The sequence below is a fragment of the Saccostrea echinata genome, unplaced genomic scaffold (assembly GCF_033153115.1).
Source record: "Saccostrea echinata isolate AGI-Se365-2 ecotype Australia unplaced genomic scaffold, CSIRO_AGI_Sech_v1 ptg000002l, whole genome shotgun sequence".
Lineage (NCBI taxonomy): Eukaryota > Metazoa > Mollusca > Bivalvia > Ostreida > Ostreidae > Saccostrea > Saccostrea echinata.
The window spans coordinates 8,020,277-8,046,632 of record NW_026889751.1 but is presented as its reverse complement, the minus strand read 5'-3'; the positions used below and the strand labels follow the sequence as shown (position 1 = coordinate 8,046,632).

Genomic DNA, 26,356 nt, shown 5'->3' with positions numbered 1-26,356 from the left:
TTATGGAAATGATTGGTATAGGAAAATTGAAAAGGAATGATACTGTAGCTGTTATATTATGCATATAATATACATTAAAGAACTTTATTGAATATAATCATGCAAATTTGTATGAATATTTTGAAAAAATTCTTCAGTGAGATCTGGACGCCATTAATCTTCGTCGTCACTTCCTCCCCGGAATCGGACTCCCGCCGTACTTGGAGTGGATGGTTGAAGAGTCTCTGTCGGAATACCTCGGCGTTTACCGGCTATAGCACTCCGGAGGGAATCCTCTCTGTACGGATCTTTTCCCTGTTTTATCTGATTATGTATAGTCATAAGTTCCCTGAAATAAACGTTGGCAACGGGAATGAAAAAGGTCATTGAATTTCGATACCATTCAGAACAATTAATTTGAAAACATACTTTAATTCAAATCGGCGCTCTCGGGTTTCTTGTAGTGTTCTTTTAAGTTCATGAATTCTGTACTTGCTGATGTCTTTCCCAGAATGCTGTAAACAGATAGTGTAGTTTGATGGAAATGTATACTAGTCTTAATTAAATGGCTTTATGGATATCTTAGAAGTAAACGGATACAATGTACATTAATATGCGCACGGAAGCACTCTTTCCCCATAATATACATGTAATATTCCTCCCCCTTTTTCTGTAAATATTTCCGGATCGTTCCACGCATTTTGACCTACCTTGATAAGTTCAACCACATCGTCTGTTGAAATAAGGACGCCCTTTTCCTCATACGACTTAGGAAAGAGTTCCGTAAGATCCACATCTTCTTTGTCGCAGAATTTGACGATGTACATCAGACTACCCATTAGTGGATCCAAAGATTTCTCCCTCCTGGAGGGTGGTAATCGGAGTGTCACATTGAGGCCCCGTTTTTCTCTCAGTTTGTGAACCAATAACGCTAACTCTGTATGTGCATCTGTTCCCTGTTTATACATTGAAATTTAAAAAGGGACATATATATTCTTTCCTGATTAAGAAGTGTCAACACAATAATAAAGTGAAAAAGGGTAGATAAGTTCAATCTGATATTTTTTGTTGGCGAGAACAAATTAATGCTGATCTCTTCTGCGTAAATCAGTTTGCTTCCATAATGGCTAGAACAAGCACCTGATTATTAAATGGATTTTTTTTTCTGTTTTCTAAGAACACTAGTATAGAGCTAGTGTTAAAGGCTTCTTACATCAAGTTCCAATGTCTGTAACGGACTTCTCTTCTTTATTTTGGATGACCAGGGCTTAAGAAGAGTCATGGCTCCCTCAGAAGTAATCAGGTTATAGGACAGCTGTAAAAATCAAGAATTTTAATATGAATGGCAGAATTATTTTAATGTTACCCATTTTCATATATTTTTAGTTGTAGTGGGGCATTTATCAAGTTTTGCAATTTGCTCCTTATATTAATTTGCGAATTAAAAAACTTAAAAAATATTTAGTACTTGATGCTGAAGGTAGAAATTGAAATGGTATTACGAATTATTTCTTTTGTTAACAGCATTAGTATATTGCGTTAGCTATAGGCTAAAACTATGAAATATTAGAAGCGTCGAAGTTCAAATACAAAATCTATACCTTTAAAGTTTGAAGAGCTTTATTTAAGGGTAAGACCCTGGCAACAACCGTTGCAATATCGTCAGGAATTCTGTTGGCTCCGAGATCAAGAAGGGTCAAGGTGGAATTGAGGCGAAGGCATTCAATTAAGGAACACCCCCCTTCTTTGCCGACCCCATTCATGTTTAAAATGAGACTGTGTAATCGTTGGTTGTGCTAGAAATAAAAAAAATGTTACAAATCAATGAAACTCAGTTTTATTCTGAAACTTGCTTTCAGATTTGAGATTCAATTTGTAATGAGAATTAAAGGGTTATCATTGAGGAACAAAACCAACCGAAAAAAACTTATTATTTCTTTTACAATAAATTTCAACGTTATATTTTGTGAAAAAAGTAAAATCCATCAAAATGCCAATGAATCTTCTTATTTATTTTAATAAATGTATACACTTTTTTACAGAAATTTATAATTTTAACATACTGCAATATAACAGTCCTGCAGCTCTGAATATTACCTTTAGTCCTGTAGCAAGGGCCTGGGCACCAAAACGAGTGATCTGATTCCAGGACAAATCTAAAATCTCCAGAGAACTGTTGGATTCTGTCAAAGGAAAGTAAGCATGGCACTATTCTAAATGACAGAGTGTGTGCAATGTAGTAATAAGGTAGTTCAGATACTAGAATGTATGTACAATGTAGTATTGGATATTAGTACAAGTAGTTGTATATGTGTGCGTGTAAAATTATATATTAAAATAAATTGTAATCATTGAGGAGAATGAAGTATTAAAATTTGAAACGGCTTATCGGACAAACTGGTCCAAGCATGCGGTTAAGGACCCTATTTACACTTCACATTGAAGAGTTCCAAATGCATTGTACTTTTATTCAGTTAAAGTGATCTGTCCTTTGATTATTAGATGTACCCCTCCCCTTTCAATTTAAGTAAGCAACATTTATTTCTCTTCAACAATACGTCGCTGTCGTTGAACACTTCAGGTTCCCGACGTTGAAAATGAATTAAATCAAGTCTACACCGGGTAGACTTTTTTTCAGTCGAAAAAAATCACTAGTGTATAGAGATGTTCTTAACTGTAAGAAAGATTACTCTAAGCATGATACATTTTTATCTTCAGCTTTGATTTGTTTCGAAATTACCTCCTTTGGTATATATAAAATTTAATTTGATTGAATTTCATGTTAATTTTGAAATTAAATAAGTTAGAAAAATTACCAGTAAGGTGGACAGAGAAAGTAAGACAGAATTTCCGTTTAGCATTAAGAGGTCTACAAAATATTACTTTAAATACAAAGAAAAACCTTAGGGGAAAAAAGAAATACACGCACTATGTAAAAAAAAAAACAACAACAACAAACAAACGTTCCACTAAGTGTTAAAATACATGTATAACAAACCAACTTCACCCATTTACCAATATGAAGAGGTGATGAAAACAGTTGTAGGACTGCAAACTTTACTGGTAAATCACCCTTAACAACAACACTTGCCTAAACTTTTCCCAATTTGTGTGGCTGCCTCATCCCCGATTCCGTTTCGTCCTAATAGGAGCTGTTTCATATATTCGTTACTCTGAAATAAATATAACCTCAGTCTACAGAAAGCAAAAGTTTTTTTTCACCAATAACAAAAAAGTATCGAGTGATGACATTATCGTACCTGTAATATACTGGCCATTAGTTTACCCCCAAAATCCTGAATTTTGCACCCTGAAAGAATCAAACACTACTTTTCAAAGATTTTTAAAACTACTTTTCAACTATTTTTTTAAATTTAAGATAAAATAATTAACTATAAAGTATTTGTATATAAAGACATATCCCCTATTACATTAGTTTTTCAAGTTTGACTCAGGTCATAAAAATCAGCTAAATTTCGTACAAGTATGTAAAATTTGGCTGCATTTTCCATAATGGCTAGTACAAGCGCCTGATCTTTTCGTGTAGCCAAACGTGTCTATTATTTGATGATACAATTTTAAGAGCAAAACATCTACATAATTTATTAAAAAGGAAATAAAGCACTTTTAATAATGGTATGAAACTATTCGTATCCGTACCTGTTAAATCTACTTTTCGTATATGAGTATTATTTGTGAGTATGTATCGCACCACCTTGGCTCCTGGGATCCCTACTGGGTTATTAGCCAAATTCTAAAAGAAAATGCAAAAAAAAAAAAAAAAAAAAATCTTTTAAACCACCCAAAACACTAACACACGTCTTAATATTTTTCCATTTGCATTTTTAAAACGGAAAACACTGAAAGTACATAAAAAACCAAATGTTAAAGGACTTATCGCATGTTTCTAAATTATTTGAAACTAAAAGCGTATTATGTTCCTTATGACCACAAATGATAAATTCTGTGTTTTTACTGTGGATAAATCACGGTAATTAACAAATTATTGACTCAAATGAAAACCCCTGAATTAAAAATCTAAGTTAATTAGATAGCGATCACGTGACCCTGTGACGTCAAAGGCGACAATGGCTGATCAGCTCTTCATTAATCTTACTAAAATATATGCGATACAACCTGAATTTTCTGCGTTGTGGACGACCAAATCGCTTATTTTATTGATATAAAATTGAATATTCAACCTTATATGTTAGAATTGTCAGCAAGAAAAAATCTGAAAAATCTGTTAACTTTGTAAAAATACCAGCGACGATAGCGAGGGAGACGCAGCGAAGACGAAGAAACACGCAATAACAATGCAATTTGATTTGTCATCTTATCACATGTATTAACTTCTTTGATTCACATATTGAACATTATATAGCTTTGTTATTCTTTGTTTTGTATATAATATTAATTTATGCAAGCCTTCATACGTTTTTTAAAGTATGGTGATCTTGAAAAATAAATTCCCGATCACGAAACATTGCCGTAATTAGAGCTACAAGTTCTAAATGTTTTGAATAAAAAACGAAAATATCTTAAAAGCCTTATACCTTAGAACTAATTAATGTTTCTGTAGTAATTGAAAAGCATATAAGGAATTAATTTTTTCAGCATTTTTGGTAATTTAGCTGCATTTGCCATTGATAGCTCCGTTAATAGTGTTCATATTCTCATCTCTCTATCACCGAATTGTCGCCTATGACGTCAGAGCAGTATTTCGCCGAAATTCGACTGAAATATGCATATTGCCGTATTTGAATTTCAACTCTCAATATCTCCCAAAATATGCTTTCAACAACGTTTATTGTTTTTAGTATTTTAATAAATAAGGTTATAGATAATATTTTTCATAAAATTACGATTTTTGTAAGATCATGCGATAAGTCCTTTAACGTAAGTCTAGAACAGTCCCGATAGGGCTAATCCCCTTTCCGCGGTCGGGCAACTAAAGAAAGGACATATTTCAGAATAGACTGAAAAGGAATTCTTCCATCATATAACCAGCTCTACTGTTTTGTACATATAACAAAGGAGTAGAAAAGTAACACTTGATCTTGAAACTTTGCAACAGCCATAAACAGAATAATGGTACTTGATTTAGTTTCTTTTTGTGAAAAGATTATTGCAACCAGACTAAAACTGTTGGAGGACTAGCCTTTTGAAAGAATTTCATAATTTTTTTTTATTTTTAGTAACCATGGTAAGACCGCTCATCAAGAATTATGTATCTCAGTGTAGTTTACTTGCGTGCAAATCAGAGCAAAACTGTAGGAAGAGAAGCATTCTGAAAGTATTTCACAGAAAATTCTTTACTTACTAATCATGGCAACACCATTATTCCAAATCAAAAATACTATCGCATAAGCTCTTCTGGTCTCTGACCAGTAGAGCTTAAAATCATAATGTAAATTTCTGTGTTCTTTATCTTCTTGAATTTTAATAGACTGAGGGTTGTTACACCTCTTCTGGTCGTTAGCAACCTTTGTGTCAAGCATAAATATATGACTTTCCACAATATTCCATCAAACCTTGACCCTGTCTACTCAGTATTTTTGCGTCAAATACATGGATGATTACAATCACGTACACGACGGTCCTTCAAAACAAAATTATGCTTATTAAAATTTTGCATTTCTGTGAACTTAAAAATTGTACACCAGTGACCTTGACCTTGTAAAGATGACTTTGGTTCAGGGTTTTTTTTTAAAATATATTCCTATGATCCCAGACAATCATTACGCCAAATACTGAGTATCATATTATTCAGTTACAAAGTTATGAAGTGGGCAAGAACTTTACACTTCAAACCAATGAAAATGTCCTTGTGACCAGGATATTAGGTCAGTATCCTATATGACAACAAGCAACCTATGTGCCAAGTATAATCCTATAATGTTTCTCATCTTAAATGTTTTGGCCAATGCAACAGATTAAAAAATGTGACTTTGACCTTGTCAAAGAAAGAGGGCGTACAAGGCTAGGACAATCCCCCGCTCTGAAACAATATTTTTCTCAATTTTCAAAGATCACGGAAAAGTTATATTTTTTCTAAAATTATTATTATTATTATTATTTTTTTTTTTTTTTTTTTGGAAATGGCATCTTCAACAATTCAATTTATTTATTGAATGACTTATTGGTTGATAATTTGTTTTTGTGAAAGTTGCGAGTTAAGCATATTTATTGGAAAATGGGTTTATTGGAGCCATAAAAAATGATTTTTGAATATGAATGGGTCAAGTCTCAATTCTACATTAACGTTTAAATGACGGAAAAGTAAATGTAAAATCTAATTTATGTTTTTAAAAAATATTGAATCTGAACCCATTCTATTTGAAAATCGAATATTTCTGAAAAAATCATACGCTTCAACAAACTCGTTTATTTAAACCACACTAACACACATCAATGACAAGAAGACTTCGTGGCGTTATGGTTAACGCATTCAGTCTTACGCCTAACCATGTGATTTGGAGAAAGTTCGAATCATGTTTGAAGCTTTTTTTTTCTTTTCACATATCTTAAAAATATATATGTGAAAAATAAATTATTTATCAATAAGTTATTCAATAAAATAAAGGAAGCAAATGTGTAAAAGATGATATTGATAATACAATTTTTGAAAGATATAACTCTATATGAACTTTTAGAATTAAGAAATGTCTTTTTCAGAGCGAGAGATTGTCCTTGCCTTGTACATGTACATGTACGCCTTCATTCTTACTCCGGGTTAGGGTCTGTATACAACCCGCTAGTCACAATCAACCTTTGTTTTAAGTATGAGCTAGTGTTCGATGTCAAGGTTGTGGCCAAAAAATATTCGATTAAAAACTGCCATACACACTTTGACCTTATCCAAATGATCCTGACAAAGACTTTACGCTAAATCGGTATGTATTATTTCTTAAAGCCCGAGAGCGATAAAAACATAATCTTCGGAAAAAACTTTCTGAGGACAGATAGAGTCAGAGATCTGGACAAAGTTCAATATATATCCCTAAACTTGATTACGGGGGGGGGGGGGGGGGGGTAATGAACGTACTACATGCTAGTGTATCATTAATCAATGAAAAGAAATGACACGTTTAGGTTTATACGGAAGATATTTTTTTCTTTATCGGAGTTTCTGCTGATAAGATTCCACCATTAAAACAAATAAGATGGGTCACTCATTGCATCGTTTTCTTTAAAATTTAAATTGTATAATACTTATTTCACCAACATACTATTTCCGAGACATAATGGTTCTGGAGGAGCATCTCTGCCAGAGCATGAATGTGTTTTCCTGTCATTCCATTGTCTTCTAGGTCTATTTTGGAGAAGGTTAAATTGTCCTAAAGAATTATAATCAAGATTTACCGTTGAGATAATAACATATCGAAACAATTCTAAGAGGTAATGCGTACATCATATTGAAATAGAATTGTCCATTGGTAATAATTGACAAAATGCTCATGCCTTCATCTCGTATCCCATTGCTGTGCAATCATTCTTGCTGAGATACCTATACCGGAGTCGTATGTCGTCATCTGTTGAATGACGTATGAGGTAGTGATTGGGTATTACGTTCAACTTCCTACACATGCGCTTATATTCCGGGAAAACTCCATCATCTTTGATTTGTTTTGTTTTTTCGTCAACAATAAGCTCAAGTCCAACTGAAATTTAGATTATGCTAAACATGAACCATTTTTTTCAAGGAGGTGGGGGAAAGGCTGAAAACAATAATTATTGAATACAGTCAAACTTCATTATCTTAAACCCGCTGGGACCGAGAAAAAACTTTCAGATATCAGATGCTTCGAGATATCGAGGTTGAAATACATAAAGAAAAAGTAGATGTTTTTTTTAACTCACTTAGACATATCCATGGTATTCGAGATATAGAAGTTCGGAATAACAAAGCTCAACTGTATTTTAAATTGACTTAAGCGAGTTTGTACTTTTAATTGGCTTCTGATATTTTCACATAGGGACACCGGACCAGAAGTTTTGCAATATAGTAGCTAATCTTTCATGTTACCTAGCTCCTGATCTAAATCTGTATCGTAATCTTCATCTTCACTGGAAATTTCCTCTAACCTCTTTTTCTCCAATCGACTCGGCGTTTGTATGTTCCAGTACTTTTCCAACTCAAGCTTTAATTTACTGTTTCTAAGTAAGCGTTCTTTCTTCTCGTTATATTGTTCCTCTGTAAGAATAGGCACGTACTCCCATGGTTTTGAAGACAGATGTTTAGAGACCGTGGACTTAACACTTGTTGCCGAGTGGATAGGGCTCGCCATGTAACTGTTCATCTGCCTTTTGCGAATCTTTGCACTATTCTTTCTCAGTCGTGAAACATTGAGGCTTCCGGTCCCACTTCCGGGACTTGATGGCTCGGAAACGAAAGAAAGGGTGGCGGATCTAGGCGGGAAAACGGATGGTGGTGATGTTGATGTGTTGATGTCATATCTACTTTTGTCCAATGCAAAGGTCTCCATAGCTAAATTTAATCAAAACCAAGAGAAGATGTTTGTTATTGCAAATTCCAACACATTGAGAGAGAGAGAGAGAGAGAGCGAAAGCTTACCGTTAAATTTTATATTTTTCACAGCTACATCGTCAGCCATAACTAACAACTCGCAATGGAATACACCATACGGGGATTAAATGCAACATTATAATCCTGATTAATCGCCTTATTGTTAATTAAGAGGTCAATCAGTACTAATGATCCAACCTTCAACAATGTTCATGCTTTCTTTTAAATTTGAAATTTCTTAACCTCTGCTATTGTATGAAAAGTATCAAATAAGAATAAAAAGTGATCTATTTAAACATCCATATGAAATATTCACTGTTTACCTGTATCTGTGATTGTTTGCTTACTTTCCCCTTAATCCATATGTGTTTGCATATAAAGGTTTGTAAATCGCCAATACAATACCGTGAATACACTGTCATTTAAAGAGTAAATGGAAATTTATAATAGGAATTAATAATACAGATGTGCTCTGGTAAAAATCGAAATACTGAGAGGCTCTTGACTTCGTCACGTTTGAATTTCAATAATATTGGTTCTCACGCGTAAAAATTCTGATCAATATACTTTGTTATCTCCATTTTGTTTAAATTGACTTCGAATTATTATTTTTTTTTTCAGAATATCTTTCAATCTTTATTATGGCAATTGCCAGTTTGAAACAAGTGGTCTTATATTTTCAGAGTAAACTGTTCAAAGTCGTAAATAAGGGACATATAGATATATATATTTTTTTTTTACAATATCATTCTTTGTAATAATAATAAAAATATATATGTTTTTTCCCTGTTCATACTCTGGGAACTTATTTATGTGAAATCTAAATGATATTACAAGTGAATTTAGATTACTCTAAAAAATGTCTTAAACAAAACTTTAATTTAGTTGAAAAATATTCTAAAACGAGATTGTTAAATTCTATTCATTTTTTAAAATCTTATTTTCAATTCTTTAAAATTCGGTTATTTTCCTTGATAAAAGGGACTAATGTGCAATGAGTCCATCAAACGGACATTTTTGTTATGATGACTGAGATATTGAACATTAAATCATGCCCTTCCCTCTACCTTCCCCTAATATCACCGCCTTGGTTCTCCCCCTGTTTATTTTGTATTTTTCTGCACATTTGTTGTTTAGAAAGTGACATAAACACGGCATTACATTACCACTGTAACTCTGATATGCCGATTACTGCACCCTGAATTCTTTGTGCTACACTAATCTCTCGTGTGTGTAAATTCTCGATGGAATCTGGAATTGCACTTTTCAGTAATCGGAAGGAAAACACTGCATGTCCGTGAAGCTTTAATTTCTACCCCCTCAGGTATCCACAGTAACATGAGGTGGCGTAAATAATCAACAGTGGGAAATACACGTTTTAAAATACTTCTCGCTACATTTTTTTTCCTTAAAAATAATCAAAATAAATATTAAATCTATTCTTACATAAGAAAAGTGAATCAATTTAGCCACATAAAGTTTAGTATCATTTTTTAAGATTTCTCAATAAAGTTATACATAAAGCGATAAAAAAAATTGCACAGATTTATAAGAAGAACGACTAGTATATTTAATACTAATATTTCATAAGAATTTGTTTGTTTTTGGTTGTGTTTCTTTCTCTCTTTATTAATTAATTTATCAATTTATTTATCAATTTTGGTTCTTATTAGTTCTTTTAAGTTGTTTCTCTTTTTTGTTTTTATTTATTTATCTAATTGTATCTTTTGATTTTTTTTAAATACAAAGCACCTTTTTTATGTATTAATTTTAATTAAGCCTTTAAAACATTTTCTGTTGTTTAGAAAGTCGACTTCTAAGGAAATCCTTATATATGCCTGCTTGTGACCCCCCCCCCCCCCATATTTCTCTCTCCACCAACCCGGAAAAGCCAGATGAATTTAATAAAATTGCACAGAGTGTACTCATATACATGTACATAGTTACTTTTGTTACCAGTTTCGATATTGTAGTTTTATTTTATATTAATTCATGATGCTTTTTGAATTTTTGTTTGTGCTGTTGTTGTTGTTGTTTTTCTTTCTATTTTTTTTTAAAGAAATTAAAAAAGAAGGAAAGGGCATAGAAAAAAAAAATACTTATGGTATGTAGGTCAGTTCGTGTGTCAAACAGTTCACACCAATCACAACAATATGGGCGTAACAAAGAACTGGGCATTGAAATTTTTAAGTCTCTCTCTCTTTTGCATCATAGTTACTTTCAAGAATGTTTAGAAAAATATTGGTATTATTTAATTTAATATCATGTAATATAAAAGCTCTCAAAAGAGTACTAAAAACAAACTTCCATCCAAATATTTTGTTGAATATGGGATTAGGTGACACCACTAGTACCTACAAGGCAGAGACACGGACATTTTATATTCTGTGTAGTAAAACAATATGCAAACCCATGAAGACGAATTTTAATGATGAAATCTATATCATTTATGCAACTTCCATATTTTACTTGAATACCTGACGTAAAACTTTTGCATCATGGTTACTTCATTCTAGTTCCATTATTTCCCGCCAAGCGAACAAGAGCTCTGCAACAACAATAAGACTTGATAAACTTTTAAACACCTACACAATGCTTCGGATTATTCCCAAAGAAATTTCGTCAACGCGGCCAAGGAAGGCAGCGCTCTTTGAAGTTTTTCCCCCTTCTTTCTCTCTTTGTCTTTCAGGTACACATAAATAAGAAAGGGCACGTCACACTGCCGTGTAATGAAAATTTTCCAATATTTATTATATTTACCTAAACGTTGGCTTCCTTTGAAATGTTTCTATATAAAAGATGGTTCACATCGGCTCAGGCACAACAACAACATGTCGGTGATAATTTTTGCGGGCCTTCTGATTAGTGTGGTGCACGTGCTGGGTAGTCCAATTTCCATTGCTAACAAAGTAAGTCCAAAGAAAAAAAAATCTTAAGTAATCTATAAGTCAGTTATATTGTTAAATACTATTTATATTATCATAGATTATCATTTTTGCTTTCTCATTTGTTTTTTGTTTTATTTGTTTGTTTTTGTGGGTTTTTTTTTCATTTATCATTTATTTATTTACTGTATTATTTATTCATTTCTTGTATTTAAAAAAAAACTTGTTTTTTTTTTTAAATATAAAAATGATGGACATTTACTTATTAGGTAAAACATTGGGCAAATTAAAAAAAATTGTTTTGCTGAACTTCAGGGTGATGACTGGGAATCGTTACACAAAGATTTGGAAGATGTTGAACGTTTTTTACGCAGACTTGGTACAAAGACAGATTCGGAAGAATTAATTCCCAATGTGAGTATGATATTCCTTTATTAAAAAGATAGTGAATTTTTGTAAAAATTTTACAATGAGTAAATACAATATTTTTTTTCTTTCATCTTTAGGCACCGATTAATAATTATATTAATCAAAATAAACACAGAGTCCGTAAAATTAAAACAAAAAATGTCCACAAGCCTGCAGAACAAGATGGACTGGAGTTCGAATCTGATATGTCACTCTCACCGGAAGAGAAAGAAGACCTACAAGAAATGGAATCTAGAGGGCGTGTCCGTAGGAAGGCTGTAGCCAATGAAATGAAACTTTGGCCGAATGGGATAGTTTATTATCAGCTGTCAAGTGGACTTGGTAATAAATTAGCAGTTTTATCGGTATTATTATCAAAAGCTAGATCTACTTATATTTTTAAAAAGTTTTCCGATGTCCAAAACGTACAGATTGGTGCAATAACAGTTCCAGTTCCAGGATATTTTTTTAAATGATTTTTTTTTTAAATTTGTGTTCTGTAATAACAAATCATCGCATTCTATGGTCTTATTATTTTATTAAACATACTTATGAATTTATGAATTGATAATTTTGAAACTCTATAAATCACTAAGACTTCTTCAAATTTCGAACAGATCAAGAAGCCATAACAAATATCAAGGCTGCCATGAAGCTGTGGGAGGAGAGCACGTGTTTGAGGTTTAGGGAGTACAGTCAGAGATCAGGGTCCTCGGACAGGATTATATTTGTGCCCTCACAAGGGTAACTAATTTATTACTACAGACCTTTAGAAACTGGGCTGGGGGGGGGATACTAATTTTGCAATTATATACTAAACAATAGAGAACACCCCCCTTAATACTGCTCCCTATGGGTCCTGTCATGTAATCATGAACGCAGATGTAATATGATTTTCTCTCTTCTTAAAAAAATTATTGACTGTTGCTGTTGTAGTAATGGACAACTATGTAACATTTGAATTTCATTCAGATTTAGAGTACAAAATGTGTCAATTTTCTAAATGTAAGTATTTTTTTGAAAGATGCCAGTCTCCCGTCGGTCGACGAGGTGGTCCCCAAGAAATAATGGTTGGAGGATACTGCAAACAATCGGTATATTTCCGTTATGTTTTAGTTACAAACTACATCTGTTTGTATGTCAATTGCAACACGCATTGAAAAAACACACTCTTTGTTCTGTATATAACGTAACAAATGAGCAATTGGAATTTGTAGATTGGATCTATTTCGCATGAAATTGCGCACAGCATTGGATTTTACCACGAACACTCTCGACCGGACAGGGACGATCACGTGACAATTTACACCAATAATATCAAACAGGGGTTCGAAATGGACTTTAAGAAAATTGGTGTTCGAAGTATAGAAGACATTGAACCTTATGATGTATCCTCTGTAATGCATTACGGTCCAACGGTAAGTTGCTGTTTTGTTTACCCTCACGAAACTTAACATCGGAACCGGATAAAATTGATTGACATGTACTAAAATGTAAGGAAGTACTTTATGATGAATTACATATGTGTTGCAGTATATGAGTAAGGATGGGCAGTCAAAAACAATCGTACCACGCATGAAGAACCTTCTTAACACGATGGGTCAAAGGGATGTTCTAAGTTTTCTGGACGTGAAAACTGCCAACGATCTATATAAATGTTCAGGTACCTATTTGGTGAAATTGTTTTAATTGTTAGAGAAACTAGCAATCATATGGTATAAATACTAATAATTCATTATACCTTCTCTTACATGTATGTTCCATTGACCTTGACCATTGTTTGTTTCTAGCAAGTTGTCCAGTTCAACTGAATTGTAAAAATGAGGGATATGTTGGACCAAACTGCGCATGTCTGTGTCCCAACGGACTCTCCGGAAGAGACTGCTCGGAAGTTGCTCAAAGCAACACAAGTAAGTTAAGTTTATTTTTTTAAGTCAATTTAAAAATTCATAAAATTATAGATAATATAGATCTACATTCTTTACTCTTTGAAAATCATATATGATATTTCTTTCCAGACTGTGGAGGCGAACTAACAGGAACGAGTGGAGTTTTCACGTCTCCAAACTATCCAGGGGATTACACGTCCTATGCAGAGTGTACTTGGGTCATTAAGGTAAGACAAAAATCTTAGCAATACGAAATGCTGCTTATTGCTCAAAATCGGGCCCTTTTAAATGATTTTTGGGTCTTGTTTTCATTGCGTAGGGACCACCCGGATCCAGAATTACACTCACTATGGAGGATTTTATGGTAGAAAGTGACGTCACGTGTTACTATGACTGGCTGGAAGTGTTTTTGGGTGGGCCTCACATAGGTGGCGCTAGGTAAGCGACGGGGTGAAAAAAAGGGGGTATTTGAACGAGATTAAGGTGTTCATAAAGTAAAAAAGTTAAAGGCTTAGAATGAAAAATAAAAGATTCGGTGAGAAAAGAACTGCAACAAAGACTGTTTTGAAGATTTTAGATTTAGAATGGAAATTTATTGAGGGTTCTTTTCGCAGATTTTGTGGGGAAGAACAGGGTGACGAAAACAGGCCTCCACGGACATTGGAGTACCCTGGCAACACGCTGATGGTCAAGCTCCACGCGGACGATTCCAACGAGTTCACGGGCTTTAAGGCGAGATACACCATACATACCTGATAATATCTACATCTCCTGCGAGTATACAAAATGGACTAATATAGAATGGTCTTTTGCGCCTCTTCATTCGAATTTAAGGACACTGAGATTGAAAATTCTGAATTTGTCTGTCAAAAGCGAAATGAAACATTTGTTTGTTTTTTATGTGAAGTTATTTCATGCATATGGACACAAATAAAATAATTTTAATGTCCCCTTAATTTTTTTGTATATTTGTACATATTATGAAACATTGCAAACATGAATAGTCAAGAATTAATTTTAGAATGCACATTTATGAAAATAATAGTTTTTTTTTCTAGCAGTTAACTTTAAGTAACGCCCATGATAAATGTTTTGTAATTACCTTACTTCCATTTTCGACTTATTGTATAAGTTAAGACAGGTAAGGCACTTCTGTTACAAGAAAACCTTTTTATCTTATACACGTACATATACATGTAGATATGCACATGTAATAAAGAACTCTATGCCAAGAGATTTGAATTCAAAGTAATATATAATTTTCAGGCGCGGATCTAGACATTTTTTTCAGGGGGGGGGGGATCACTCCAGTCAAAAAAAAATCCAATCAAGAAATTTCTTGACAAACAAACAAACAAAAAAAAAAAAAAAAAAAAAAAACCTGTTGATCCATTCTCAAGGGAAAATAAACCTATTTCGTGGTGGTGGTGATGGGATCCACGTTTCTACTCGGGTGGGGGTGGGGGTCCAAAGTCATTTTTTTTTGCTTCAGTATATACTTTTAATATACTTTTAATAACTCTGCATATTCTTCCGGGGGGGGGGGGCGGACCCCACCCCCACCCCCTCTAGATCCGCGCATGATTTTTGAGCTCGGAACTTAAGGGTCATCACCCCCTGTTCACTTATATAAAAATTGGATTTAACGCTAACCATTTCCCCAATGAAATCTAATTTCTAACTAAAATTCACACAATTTCAGTATACCTTGGGCGGCAAAATTTGACATAAATACTCTTTAACTTATCAATAATTGAATGGAATAATAGTCCTTTATTCCAGTGAGAGTTATCTCTCTTGTAGAGGGTCAATGAACCTTAAGTGCAGCAATTTGGAAAATTCTCTTTTTAGTGAAATTTATTTACAGCATGCACTGAACATTTTTTATTGACTTTTTTTTAACTGGTGAAATTTTATGATTAAATGTTAGAAAACGATATTTAAGTATTAATGAGAATATTCATATGAAAAATTACTTTAAATGGTATAAGCGATAGTTTGTGTATTTTTTTTTTTCACATTACATGTATGAGTTATTATTCATATCACATGGCCATGGATATTTACCAAGGTTAACACTTGTTTTCTTAAATCTGCCACAAAACTTGAACTGCTCTTTGAATATTGATTGATTTGTAAATGATTTTTACTTCATGCATCTTTGATTATTGGGCAAAGTTAAATTCTAGGAAATTAAACATGAATTAACTTAAAAAGTACCGGTCGGCCAGAATTCAAGTGAAAAATAAAATTTTCCTCTTTTCATGCAAACTTTAAAAAAGCTCAAAATAATAGAATTTTTTGTAGGAAAATTTTTTCACATATAATTAAAAACATACTATTTGATGATCCCACCAAAAGCATGTACGAGATACTTTAGTGCGAATTACTTTGTTCATTGACATTTGTACCTCACTAGACGAAAGAGTTCTGGCGCGAATGGAGGGCGATAAACAAAAACTAAAAAAGAAAAATGTTTGAGAAAAGAGGAAATGACCACTCTAGTGACTTGTTGTCAAAGCCTCATCAAACACACACTAGATTCGAAAGACAGTCAAGCAATTTTTCAGATTGTTCTCAAAGGTTTTTATTGAAGGATAGGACATTTAACAGGCAATATGCACACCTTTACGCTGAACGACTTTGGGAAGTGCGTCCAAAAGTTGAAATTGCTGCTAGAAGAAAATGGGGTAATGATGATATTCACAAAAATGCATTTGGCTACCTACCTAGTTGTGTGTTAGTAGATACAATCATCTGCTTCATAAACTATGATTAAGACAGAATAACGCTATTTATGTCTCTGATCAATCTAATTAAAATTAGATGTTCCGAATCCGCTACCGCTTCTCAAACATCTAACAACATCCCTTTAGGGGTCACGTCAGAGCGACCTTTCGATTATGAATAACATAAAAATTTTGGCCAATCAGATTCAACCTTCTGTATACGATTCTAAAATTAGTTCCACGGCTACATCTTAACATTACTGATGCTCAGTAGACTGTCTTACGTTGAATTAAAGTAATTTTGGTATAAATTGAATGTATAATCCGCCAATTTGGCATTCTTACCTAAATAATGCAAACGAAAATGCACAAACTACATGTATACGTCTATATCCCACACATCACATTCATATTTAGCACGGTCTTCACCATGCATATTTTGTTTACTACGAAACCCCTCGGGCATTTAGGTTTGGCAGTAAAAAAAGAAACGCATCCGAACTATAAGCTAAGATTTCAGAGACGGCGATTTCATTGGGTAATCGAAAGGTCATTCTGACGTGACCCCTAATGGGATGTTGTTAGATGTTTGAGAAGCGGTAGCGGATTCGGAACATCTAATTTTAATTAGATTGGTCTCTGATAAAGGTATTATCATCACATGGAATGATTCTGTCATTTAGAAAATATCATTTTAACGATGTGAAATTCTCTCTACATATAACCTACACACACATGTATTATTCTTTCTTGTTTTGATTGTATATGAAGATCTTAAAGATAATTTGTTATCATTTGTAAAATTTGAAAATTACTTCCTTCTTTCACGTTTTGTGTATTGTTCTATTCTCTGTTGAGAAGTTGATGGCTCGATTTAATACTCTCCCTCAACTTCTCTATGAAAGGCCTAATAAAAGCAGTTCAGAAATTGACTAAATGAAGAACCAAACCGGGTCCCACTTCGATCGATGTTTAGGATTGATGCATTATCATAGACATATTTTGGATGCACAGATGTTGTTTTGCAATGGAAATGCCATTAAAAATACCCATGCTGACTTAAAAACATTTATCATGGTAGAACACTTTCTTGCTATATCTGTGTCACCTGATTTGTTTATTCATTCAAAACTGCGTTTGAACCCGGTTGACCTCTAAAAAAGTCTAAAAAATTTTCTTTGATAAATTTGATTAAAATGTCCCAGTGTTAAACAGTTACCTGGAGCAATAGTTTTAGAGGTCAACCGGGTTCAAATGCAGTTTTGAATGAATAAACAAATCCGGTGACACAGATATCGCAAGTAAGTGTTCTACCATGATAAATGTATTTAAGTCAGCAGAATGGGTATTTTTAATCACATTTCCATTGCAAAACAACATCTGTGCATCCAAAATATGTCTATGATAATGCATCAATCCTAAAACATCGATCGGAGTGGGACCCGGTTTGGTTCTTCATTTAGTCATTTTCTGAACTGCTTTTATTAGGCCTTTCGTAGAGAAGTTGAGGGAGAGTATTAAAACGAGCCATCAACTTCTCAATAGAGAATAGTATTGTTCCTATGTAGGATCCTGTACATAATCTACATGTTTATTTTGAAATGGAAATAATTTTTAATATTCACTCGACGAAAAAAAGTCAAATGTGATGTCCCTAAAACCCAAATAGATTGAGGTACTGGTCAAACTTAAAAGAGCAAGAGCCACTTAGGGCCTTTTTTGGCCCTGTGAATTTCTGAAAATTCAAAACTGTATAGTTTTAGTCAACAAGGCAATAAATAATACTTGAGCACTTGGTGAATGAATATCTACTGAAAATGACGTAATTTTCTTTCTAGTCAATGCATTATGACGTCATGAATTGTGTCATTATTCACATATCCTGAATATTTCTTCAAAAATAGCCAAATTATGATGCCATTTTTCAATATTTCATATACAGCACAACCTCCGATCCAAAATGTGTAAATATATTGTAAAAGAACTGTTAATGAAGATTATAAAACATATTTTAATTTTTTGATCGAGGGGTGTGCTCATATTTTAATTCTTTGCTGAAGGTTCTCAAAAACACCTGTTTTCTGCGAAATTCAATAACATTGCAATTTCACACAACCTGTTTTTCAATGCCTGGACTCTTCAAAGGAAATTCTGTTGTATAAACTGAAAGCACTAAGTCTCTACTTTATAATAATGTTGAAAATGGTACATGGGGTATTAGTCAATAAATTGGTGTATCTACAGGGCCATTTTATGCATAAAGTGAACCTAGCTCTTTACTTATCCAGGTCGATGGGCCACCTTTTGTTTTTTTTATCACTAAGAAAACTTTTAATTTAGAGTCTTGAGAGTGTTTATCATATTTTCAAGTTGAGTTTTTGACTTGACCTCAGGATTTGCTAGGCATAATTTATGTCCTAAGCATTCTTTTTTTACGTCTATTCTCATTTATTATAATTGGAAATTTGTAGGAAAGGATATTTGTATTAGGAAGTTACATGAACTGCAAAGTGATGAAACCTGTGTTGTTGTTGGGACTCTGTTTAAACACATGGAACTGAAGCCAAGTATTTTACAAGAAATCAGCGAGGAGGTAAAGCTTTTAATTCTCCAAATTCTTTTCTCTTGCTATACATGTATAAGTTAATAATCCATCCAAAAAAAAATGTCTGTAATTTCAAAAACAACCAAAAAAAAAAAAAATTCAAACTGAAACCAAACTTGAAAATTGAATATAAAAAAAAATAACTTTTACAATATTTCAAAAGAAAGAATAGTAAAAAGCAGCATTTTAAATTTCTGAAGAAGTTGATTAATTTGTCTATATTTATATGTCTAGCATAATTTGATGCCCCAGCCTGTGAGAACAAAGTTTGTGGATGACTCAGACAAACTGTACTTGGAGGATGAACTACAGAGAATTATTCTGGTGGGAGACCTGGATGTTCAAACTGCTGTGACAGGTCAAGTTCTATTCTAATAACAAGTAATAACATGTCATTTAAAAATTCCAGGAAATGGAATCCACTAAAATACAACATTACTTGTACATTAAAAATACTGCTTTGTTTTATAAAGTCAGATAGGTTATAATAGTATGATAATTTATTGAATCTTTTATGAATTCTCTCCGTGTACTTGTATAACTTATTTCAAACAACTGCATTTAAGAATGTTTTGTTCATGGAAGAAAAATAAATTACTGGTAGTTTATGACATCTTGTGTATATTCTCTTCATGTGTATTTAACTTATTGCAAACAACTGCCTTTTAAGAAGGTTTTTTTCTAGGAAGAAAAAAAAATCCAATGTATTTGTAAAGTGTCAATTGAATGTTTCAGCCAACTTGATTTTAACAATAATTTTTGTCTGATAGGTGTAATCATTGCTGTTTATGGTAAAGAGCCAGATGACGACCGTGGAAAGTTCCACGTGGAAAAATACTGTTTCAGAATGTTAAATGAGCAGGTCCCTAGACCCATCATAGAGAAAGACAAGTAAGATTTTTCAGCCTTATTTCTCTGTTTTGGATTTTTTTGCCCTGACTTGTCAGCTGGGAGGATTTAATTGATTTGTTTATTCATTTTCATTGTTGTGTCAGTAATTTGAGACATTTAGCTAGCTGTAGCTTGAAAATTATGGAGGATAATAATTTAATACAAATTATATGAAGAAAACTTGGAAAGAAACTGGCTTTGTGGTAGGACTAGGTATCAGCTGGGAATTTCGTATTTCGATATATTGCAATATTTTTAACTGTATTGTGATATGTATTGCAATATTTTCAATGACAGTTAAAATGCTTGTTTGCTTATTTTATTAACTTTCATCTATATGTGTAAAACTATTATAAATACAAAGTTACAAAAAAAATTTTTTGTTGTTGTCACTAGTTTTGGAATGAAATGCGACCATACAACAACCACCTTACCATTTGGTACTGTTTGGCACGATTGAAAACATCTCTGACATATTAAATTTCATATTTTACTTAAGAAATCTAAAGCCCAAGCAGTTTGCCAGTATATATGGAACTCAAAAAACATATTGCAATATGATATTTTTTGTTAATGAATCCCAAGATACCGGAATATTGATATTATTGCACAGCCCTACTTTGTGGTCATAAAAAGTATATACATTTTCTTAGAAGCTTTCTGACATAATTTTTGAAATACATGCATGCTTACTGGCATTTTATTCTGCAAATTTAAGTTAATTTTTCATGTTGTTCTGTCAGGTATTTAATTCTGATATCAGGACTGGAGTTGGGCAGTAAGGAGGAGCAGAGCTTCACTTTGCAGCTTTTTGTTGACATGGTAACAGGGATGCTGGGTAATAGTCAAGAACAAGGTCATTGTTCAGAGATTTCCAGAATTGTCGTCACTGGAAATTCCCTGAGTTCTAGCACTCAAGACAAGGACAGTTTGCAAAAGGTAAGAAATGAAGTGATCATAATTTTAGATAGTCTGAAAAATACAAATACAGTCAAATCTTGTTATCTCAAATGAGATGAGACTGAGAAGAAACTTCAAGATATCTTGATCATATCCAATTGTTGAAATATTGATGTTAAAATATATAAGAAAAAGTTCTTGGGATTTCCAATTCGCGTTGACTATCCATAGTATTTGAGATATCAATTTTCGAGATACCGAAGTTCAACTACATATGTGGATAATTCATAATTTATTTTGGGGTGTTTGTCTCAAAGCAAGGAATTTTTATATCTTGATTTAAATATGTTTATATTTGCAGGCAAAGTATCTTAGCAAGAAATCAGCTGCTGGAAGTGTGGAAGCCATTAAAAGTCTCGATGATGTCTTCACACAACTTGCAGTAAGGGTTATCTTCATTACTTGAGATAAGCAGTTATTTCAAAGTTTTCACTGGATTACCAATATTTTTTGTGATTCAAGCAAATTTTACAAAAGAAATTGCTAGAACTTATTTCATTCCTTCAAGACTTATGAGATCTTTTAGGAAAAGATATAATATCATTAAAGTTATAGTCTCAGAAATTTCTGTGTGATCAGTGTTTTGTTTTGTTCAATTTGCTTATAATACTGATAGTAAAATTTCAAATGATTTAATGGAACCTTTATTTTATGCTATTTTTAGAGCTCAGTTGATGTTGATTTGATGCCAGGGGAATTTGACCCTGCCAATTACACCCTGCCACAGCAGCCCCTTCATAAGTGTATGTTTCCCCAGGCCCTACGTTATCCCACCTTTCAGACTGTGACCAACCCTTATGACTTTACAATAGAAGGGGTTAGGTAAGTAAATGTACATTTATTTATAATTAATAAATAGAGAAAGGAAAATCTGTGAAAGATCCTGAGATGAGAATGTATTTCACATTTATATAATTATTAAAGAAGAAAAAAATAGTTCTGAATATAATAAATAAATAGCTTAGAATTTATTTGGGAATAACATTGAGGCCATTTATCTCATACATATATGTGTGGTAGATACTACCCATAAGATAAACCTATTCTTTATCCACGGGTATGTGCTTCATCAATAGCACTTCCAGTTTTAACACAACCCCTCACTTCAAGATGTAAATTTATCAAAACTTCTATTTGTTAAATGTTCTTGCATTATCAAAGGAATGCTAATGAACAAAAATATTTGTTAAAAACAGGAAAAGACCCGTTTTACCTCAATGAAATATCTTTTTTACTGACTACTGCGATAACAGATGTTAACCTGCCCATCCCCAATCAATGTCTTTGGAAACTAGGCCTAGCAGTTATGTTGTTGGTGCAAGATTCATTTGACCATACAGGAAAGTCTAGTCACTTTCAACAATGCTTTCTTACATTATACTTTATAATTTACCATGGATCTAACAGGGATCTACAAGTAGCCTAATACTGTGGCCGTACTCAGATTGATTTCAGAGTATGATTCATGATCCTCAGTCTGTACAACACTGTACAACTTCCAGTCAAAAGTTTATATTTAAATAAATCTCCAACTGAGTGTCACTTATGTTTTAAAAAATATGAAAATCATATGAGATAAATAGAACATCGATAATTGTGTGATTTGATATTTGCTTTATCCAACTTGTTGACCTGGTGTATATTGGGCAAGCCTCTCAAATATACACCATTTCAACTTGTTGGATGAAGCAAATATCAAATCACACAATATAGATATCCTCTATCTATCTTACTGATGATGATATTAAGATGAGCTATTTAAACATCATGTATTTAAGTCATCAAACAATACGATGGTTGGGAAAGTGTTGATTATTTGTTGTGTATTTACAGGGTACTTGGGACATCTGGCCAACCAGTCCAGGATATCATTAAATACAGCACCAATGAGGAACCACTTGATATCTTAGAGAAAAACTTGGAGTGGGGGCATCTAGCACCCACTGCTCCAGATACACTCGGTATATTGAAACTTTTTCTTCTATTGAATATCATTGAAAAGAGTCTGATTGAAATTTTTTTTCCATGTTCACACTGCATGTACATGCTTCTATTCATTTAAAATTATTGGCAAAAGTGTCATTTGTTCAACATGACATTGTTATACCCCCTGCAAACGAAGTTTTTATACCCCCTGCAAACGAAGTTTAGGGGGGGTATATTGGAATCAGCTTGTCCGTCTGTCTGTCTGTCCGTCTGTCTGTCTGTAGACGAGATTTTGTCCGGACCATTTCTTGGAAACTGTTGCAAGGATTTGTCTGAAAATTTGTACACTTATTATTCGCCATATGAAGGTGTGCTCCTGGTATTTTCATTATGATTGGATAATTTTTTTGCATTTTACAGGTGTTTTTTTCATTTTTATTATGTGGTTTTGTCCGGATCTGTTCCCAGAGACTATTGCATAGATTTGTATGAAAATTTGTACACTTATTCTTTACCATATGAAGATGTGCACCTGGTATTTTCAACATTATTTGATTATTTTTCTGCATTTTACAGTTGGTTTTTCTTTTTCCTTTTTTATTGACTTAGTCATTTCGGGTTCATGTCTAAGGTTTGAGACATAGAATCTAGAACATCTGTACAAAAATATGAAATACAGCTTAAAACAACTCATTAGAACTAAAAAAAAAAGATCACAAAGTATTAAAAACAGTTTTTACATTACACAGCAGATAATGTAAATCCATTTGTCCCTTGGGAGTAATGAGTGGACATGCATCCAGTTAAAGATTGATTAATGAGTTCAGTGTGGGAAGCTCTTAGGGCATCTCTGATCAAGCAGGTCTTATCTATGTCTCCTGGGAATTGGGCAGAAAGAAATAAAGATCTCTGTTGTCTAAGTCTCTTAATTGTAATTTATGTCTGTTAAAATACATAGTTACTGGAACCAGCCTTTTATTTTTAAAATGAGTTTGATATAAAGGTATTAAGATCAATTTGATTTTGTATAATTAATTATGATAATTTTTTCTTTCAACAATCAATTTGCAGAGTGTCATGTCTCACAAAGATGACAGATAGTTGCAAACTATTTTTTCAATGTAATAAAAAACACTGTAATTATTAGTATTGATGTTTTATTAGGCTGCACCTTAGTTTCATTCATTAAAAAAAAATTTAATGAGTAAGTAAATTTTCACTCTAAATGTTTAAGCAAATTGTGAACACCTCTCACATCTAGAAAACATTAGTGATTTGGTACCTTCTCTGAAAAACCCAGCGGGGGGTATTGCCCCCTTTGGACAGTTCTAGTTTTGAATATTTACATTACATTTTGGAGAATTTAGTCTGTCCAATTACAGTGGTTGCACACTTCCTTTCATGAAATTAAAAAGTTACTAAAAACTTTGAACCCTTAAAAATGAAAAGTCATTTTCTCATTTTATGTTGGATTGAGTAGGTTCCTTTATAAAGTTTTGTAGGACTAAATCTTTGGAATCATTTTGAATCCTTTCCAGGTTGTTACCCGTTTTATAAAGAGGATCCCTTCATTATTGAGGATTGTCCTCATGTATTGTTTGCTGGAAACATGACAAAGTTTGACTCAAAAATGTTCAAAGGTAAGTTACATAGAGACCCCAATATAATGTACAGCGATACTATTTGTAGAAGTTAAAAAATATTAATATCATTGTGATGTGTTTACATACTAATTATCTTTGCATCTAATTTAGGCTTCTTTGTTGTGTTTTCATTCACACTGGTTTTCAAGAATATTGGAATTTGTGCTATTTTTAAACGGTTAACTAGCTCTTGCACATTTCTCACATGAAAATATCAGTACAGACATTTGATTTACTTAAAGGGTATATTCTGTGGTTGGAAAGTTTTGCAGTTTGACCCCGAAATATAGCAATTAATTTCTGCATTTCCAATTTCTGTGGTTGCATTATACCTCAGAAATTTAATTACGGGACATAAACACCAAATTCTAAGGATTTGGCAGAACACTGCTATGTGTACGTTTTATAAATTCATTTAAAGACGTGTTAATCAAAGGTGCATGAGAAGAGAACTAAGCTATACTATCTTTTAGTAAGTCTTCGTGAACTATTTTCAAATCCTTTTTATGTCATACATCCGTAAGCATAATTCTTTCTTTAGAATATAGCGTAAGAAGTTATATCATAGCATCAAATCAGGTTGACTGACATACGCACCACTTATCAGACTTGCACATAAAAAATATTTGAATTAATATTGAACAAATATTTTGCGATTGTAATTTTTGCGGATTTGTCGTATCCGCAAAATTTGGCAAAAATTGGATGACCGCCAAAAAAATCTCTCTTTTTTTTGGTATTTAATGTAGAGGTCATGTTAATGAAATAACAGTTCAAAAATCCTTATTACACTGACCTCATATTTCATAATATTAAGGAAATGTAACCCATTTAATTGTCAAAACAACAAATGATCTCATTGGTCAGACTAAAAGATATCACTTGAACATGTAATATCCATTACATTTGCTCTTGTAGGGCCTGGAGGCCAGGAGGTTCTACTCGTGAGTGTTCCTAGATTCTGTCAGACAGCTACAGCAGTGATGGTCAATCTCAAGACACAGGAATGCCACCCCATCCAGTTCTCAGCTTCCTTTACACCTGAACCCAATAGATAGCAGTAGAACATTTAAAATATTTATATATACAAAATAAAATGTTACCTATATGTTTATGTTTTCTTTTGAGTTTTAGTATGGTTCTGAAGTGATTTGAACTATCAGTATCTGTGTTGTATTGGTATATGGATGGATGAATGTTTTCAAGAGATGAATTTCAATTATTTGAAAGGAGGATGTCAAAGTGTCTGACAGCATATAAGCATCATATCAGTGAAGAAAAAATAAACGGGGGGGGGGGGGGGGGGGGGACTTGTATGTATTGGATCTTGATCGAAGGCCATGTTTTTGTGCTCTTTGGAATTGAAGCAGAAGCCAAAGGACATGCAAAATATTCACTGAATATCATAAAGTCAATCATGTTTACAAGATTTTTTTCAGAGTAAATCAATTACATTACAGTTACATTTAATCATTTACATGCATGATGACAGATTACTCATGATTACACAACAGTCTGTAATTGATTACAGCTGATTACGATTACTTATTACCATTACCCTGGATCCTATTATTACCCATTATCCTTGATGTGTATGAATGAATTAACGGGATGAAAGAAATCAAAAAGTAAATGTAAGGGTCATTACATATTCATACACACATTAGAAATGAATTTGAGAAATGCATTCATCAACATGAACTTTTAAGAATAAATCTCATGGGTACAGAAATGTTATCTTAGCAGTTTGAGAAAATGTTTTTTGAAGTATATATGAAAAGGAAGTGAATCTTTAAAATTTTGTAACCATAAATAAAATTTGAAATATTTGTAGAGCACCTGTTTTAGATGCTTGAGAAATCTGCCCAAAGCATCTTCATAATTGCATATGGTACGCGATTTGTTCTTGGC

General features: G+C 33.0%; 3 protein-coding genes across 3 annotated transcripts; 2 read left to right on the top strand and 1 right to left on the bottom strand.

The window, feature by feature from the left end:
- Nucleotides 1-147: 147 nt before the first annotated feature.
- LOC133199876 (leucine-rich repeat-containing protein 74A-like) lies at nucleotides 148-8,468 on the bottom strand. Its single transcript, XM_061335695.1, has 12 exons — nucleotides 8,009-8,468; nucleotides 7,444-7,643; nucleotides 7,212-7,319; nucleotides 3,640-3,733; nucleotides 3,240-3,289; nucleotides 3,071-3,152; nucleotides 2,077-2,162; nucleotides 1,581-1,775; nucleotides 1,193-1,294; nucleotides 690-935; nucleotides 409-494; nucleotides 148-328 (listed from the first exon to the last, which is right to left on the bottom strand). The coding sequence occupies exons 1-12, from the start codon at nucleotides 8,466-8,468 to the stop codon at nucleotides 154-156; spliced, it is 1,884 nt and encodes a 627-aa protein (XP_061191679.1). The 3' UTR covers nucleotides 148-153.
- A 2,872-nt stretch (nucleotides 8,469-11,340) lies between these two features.
- LOC133203973 (protein SpAN-like) lies at nucleotides 11,341-14,603 on the top strand. Its single transcript, XM_061339766.1, has 11 exons — nucleotides 11,341-11,418; nucleotides 11,710-11,808; nucleotides 11,901-12,144; nucleotides 12,420-12,546; nucleotides 12,827-12,896; nucleotides 13,020-13,220; nucleotides 13,336-13,465; nucleotides 13,593-13,712; nucleotides 13,821-13,918; nucleotides 14,011-14,129; nucleotides 14,306-14,603. Exons 1-11 carry the CDS (start codon nucleotides 11,341-11,343, stop codon nucleotides 14,445-14,447), a joined length of 1,428 nt encoding a protein of 475 aa, XP_061195750.1. The 3' UTR covers nucleotides 14,448-14,603.
- A 1,518-nt stretch (nucleotides 14,604-16,121) lies between these two features.
- On the top strand, nucleotides 16,122-25,553 carry LOC133199864 (DNA polymerase delta subunit 2-like). The gene is made up of 10 exons (XM_061335686.1): nucleotides 16,122-16,381; nucleotides 18,892-19,013; nucleotides 19,260-19,383; nucleotides 19,796-19,916; nucleotides 20,660-20,855; nucleotides 21,178-21,258; nucleotides 21,541-21,698; nucleotides 22,710-22,837; nucleotides 24,341-24,442; nucleotides 25,364-25,553. The coding sequence occupies exons 1-10, from the start codon at nucleotides 16,165-16,167 to the stop codon at nucleotides 25,501-25,503; spliced, it is 1,389 nt and encodes a 462-aa protein (XP_061191670.1). The 5' UTR covers nucleotides 16,122-16,164; the 3' UTR covers nucleotides 25,504-25,553.
- The last annotated feature ends 803 nt before the right edge of the window (nucleotides 25,554-26,356 follow it).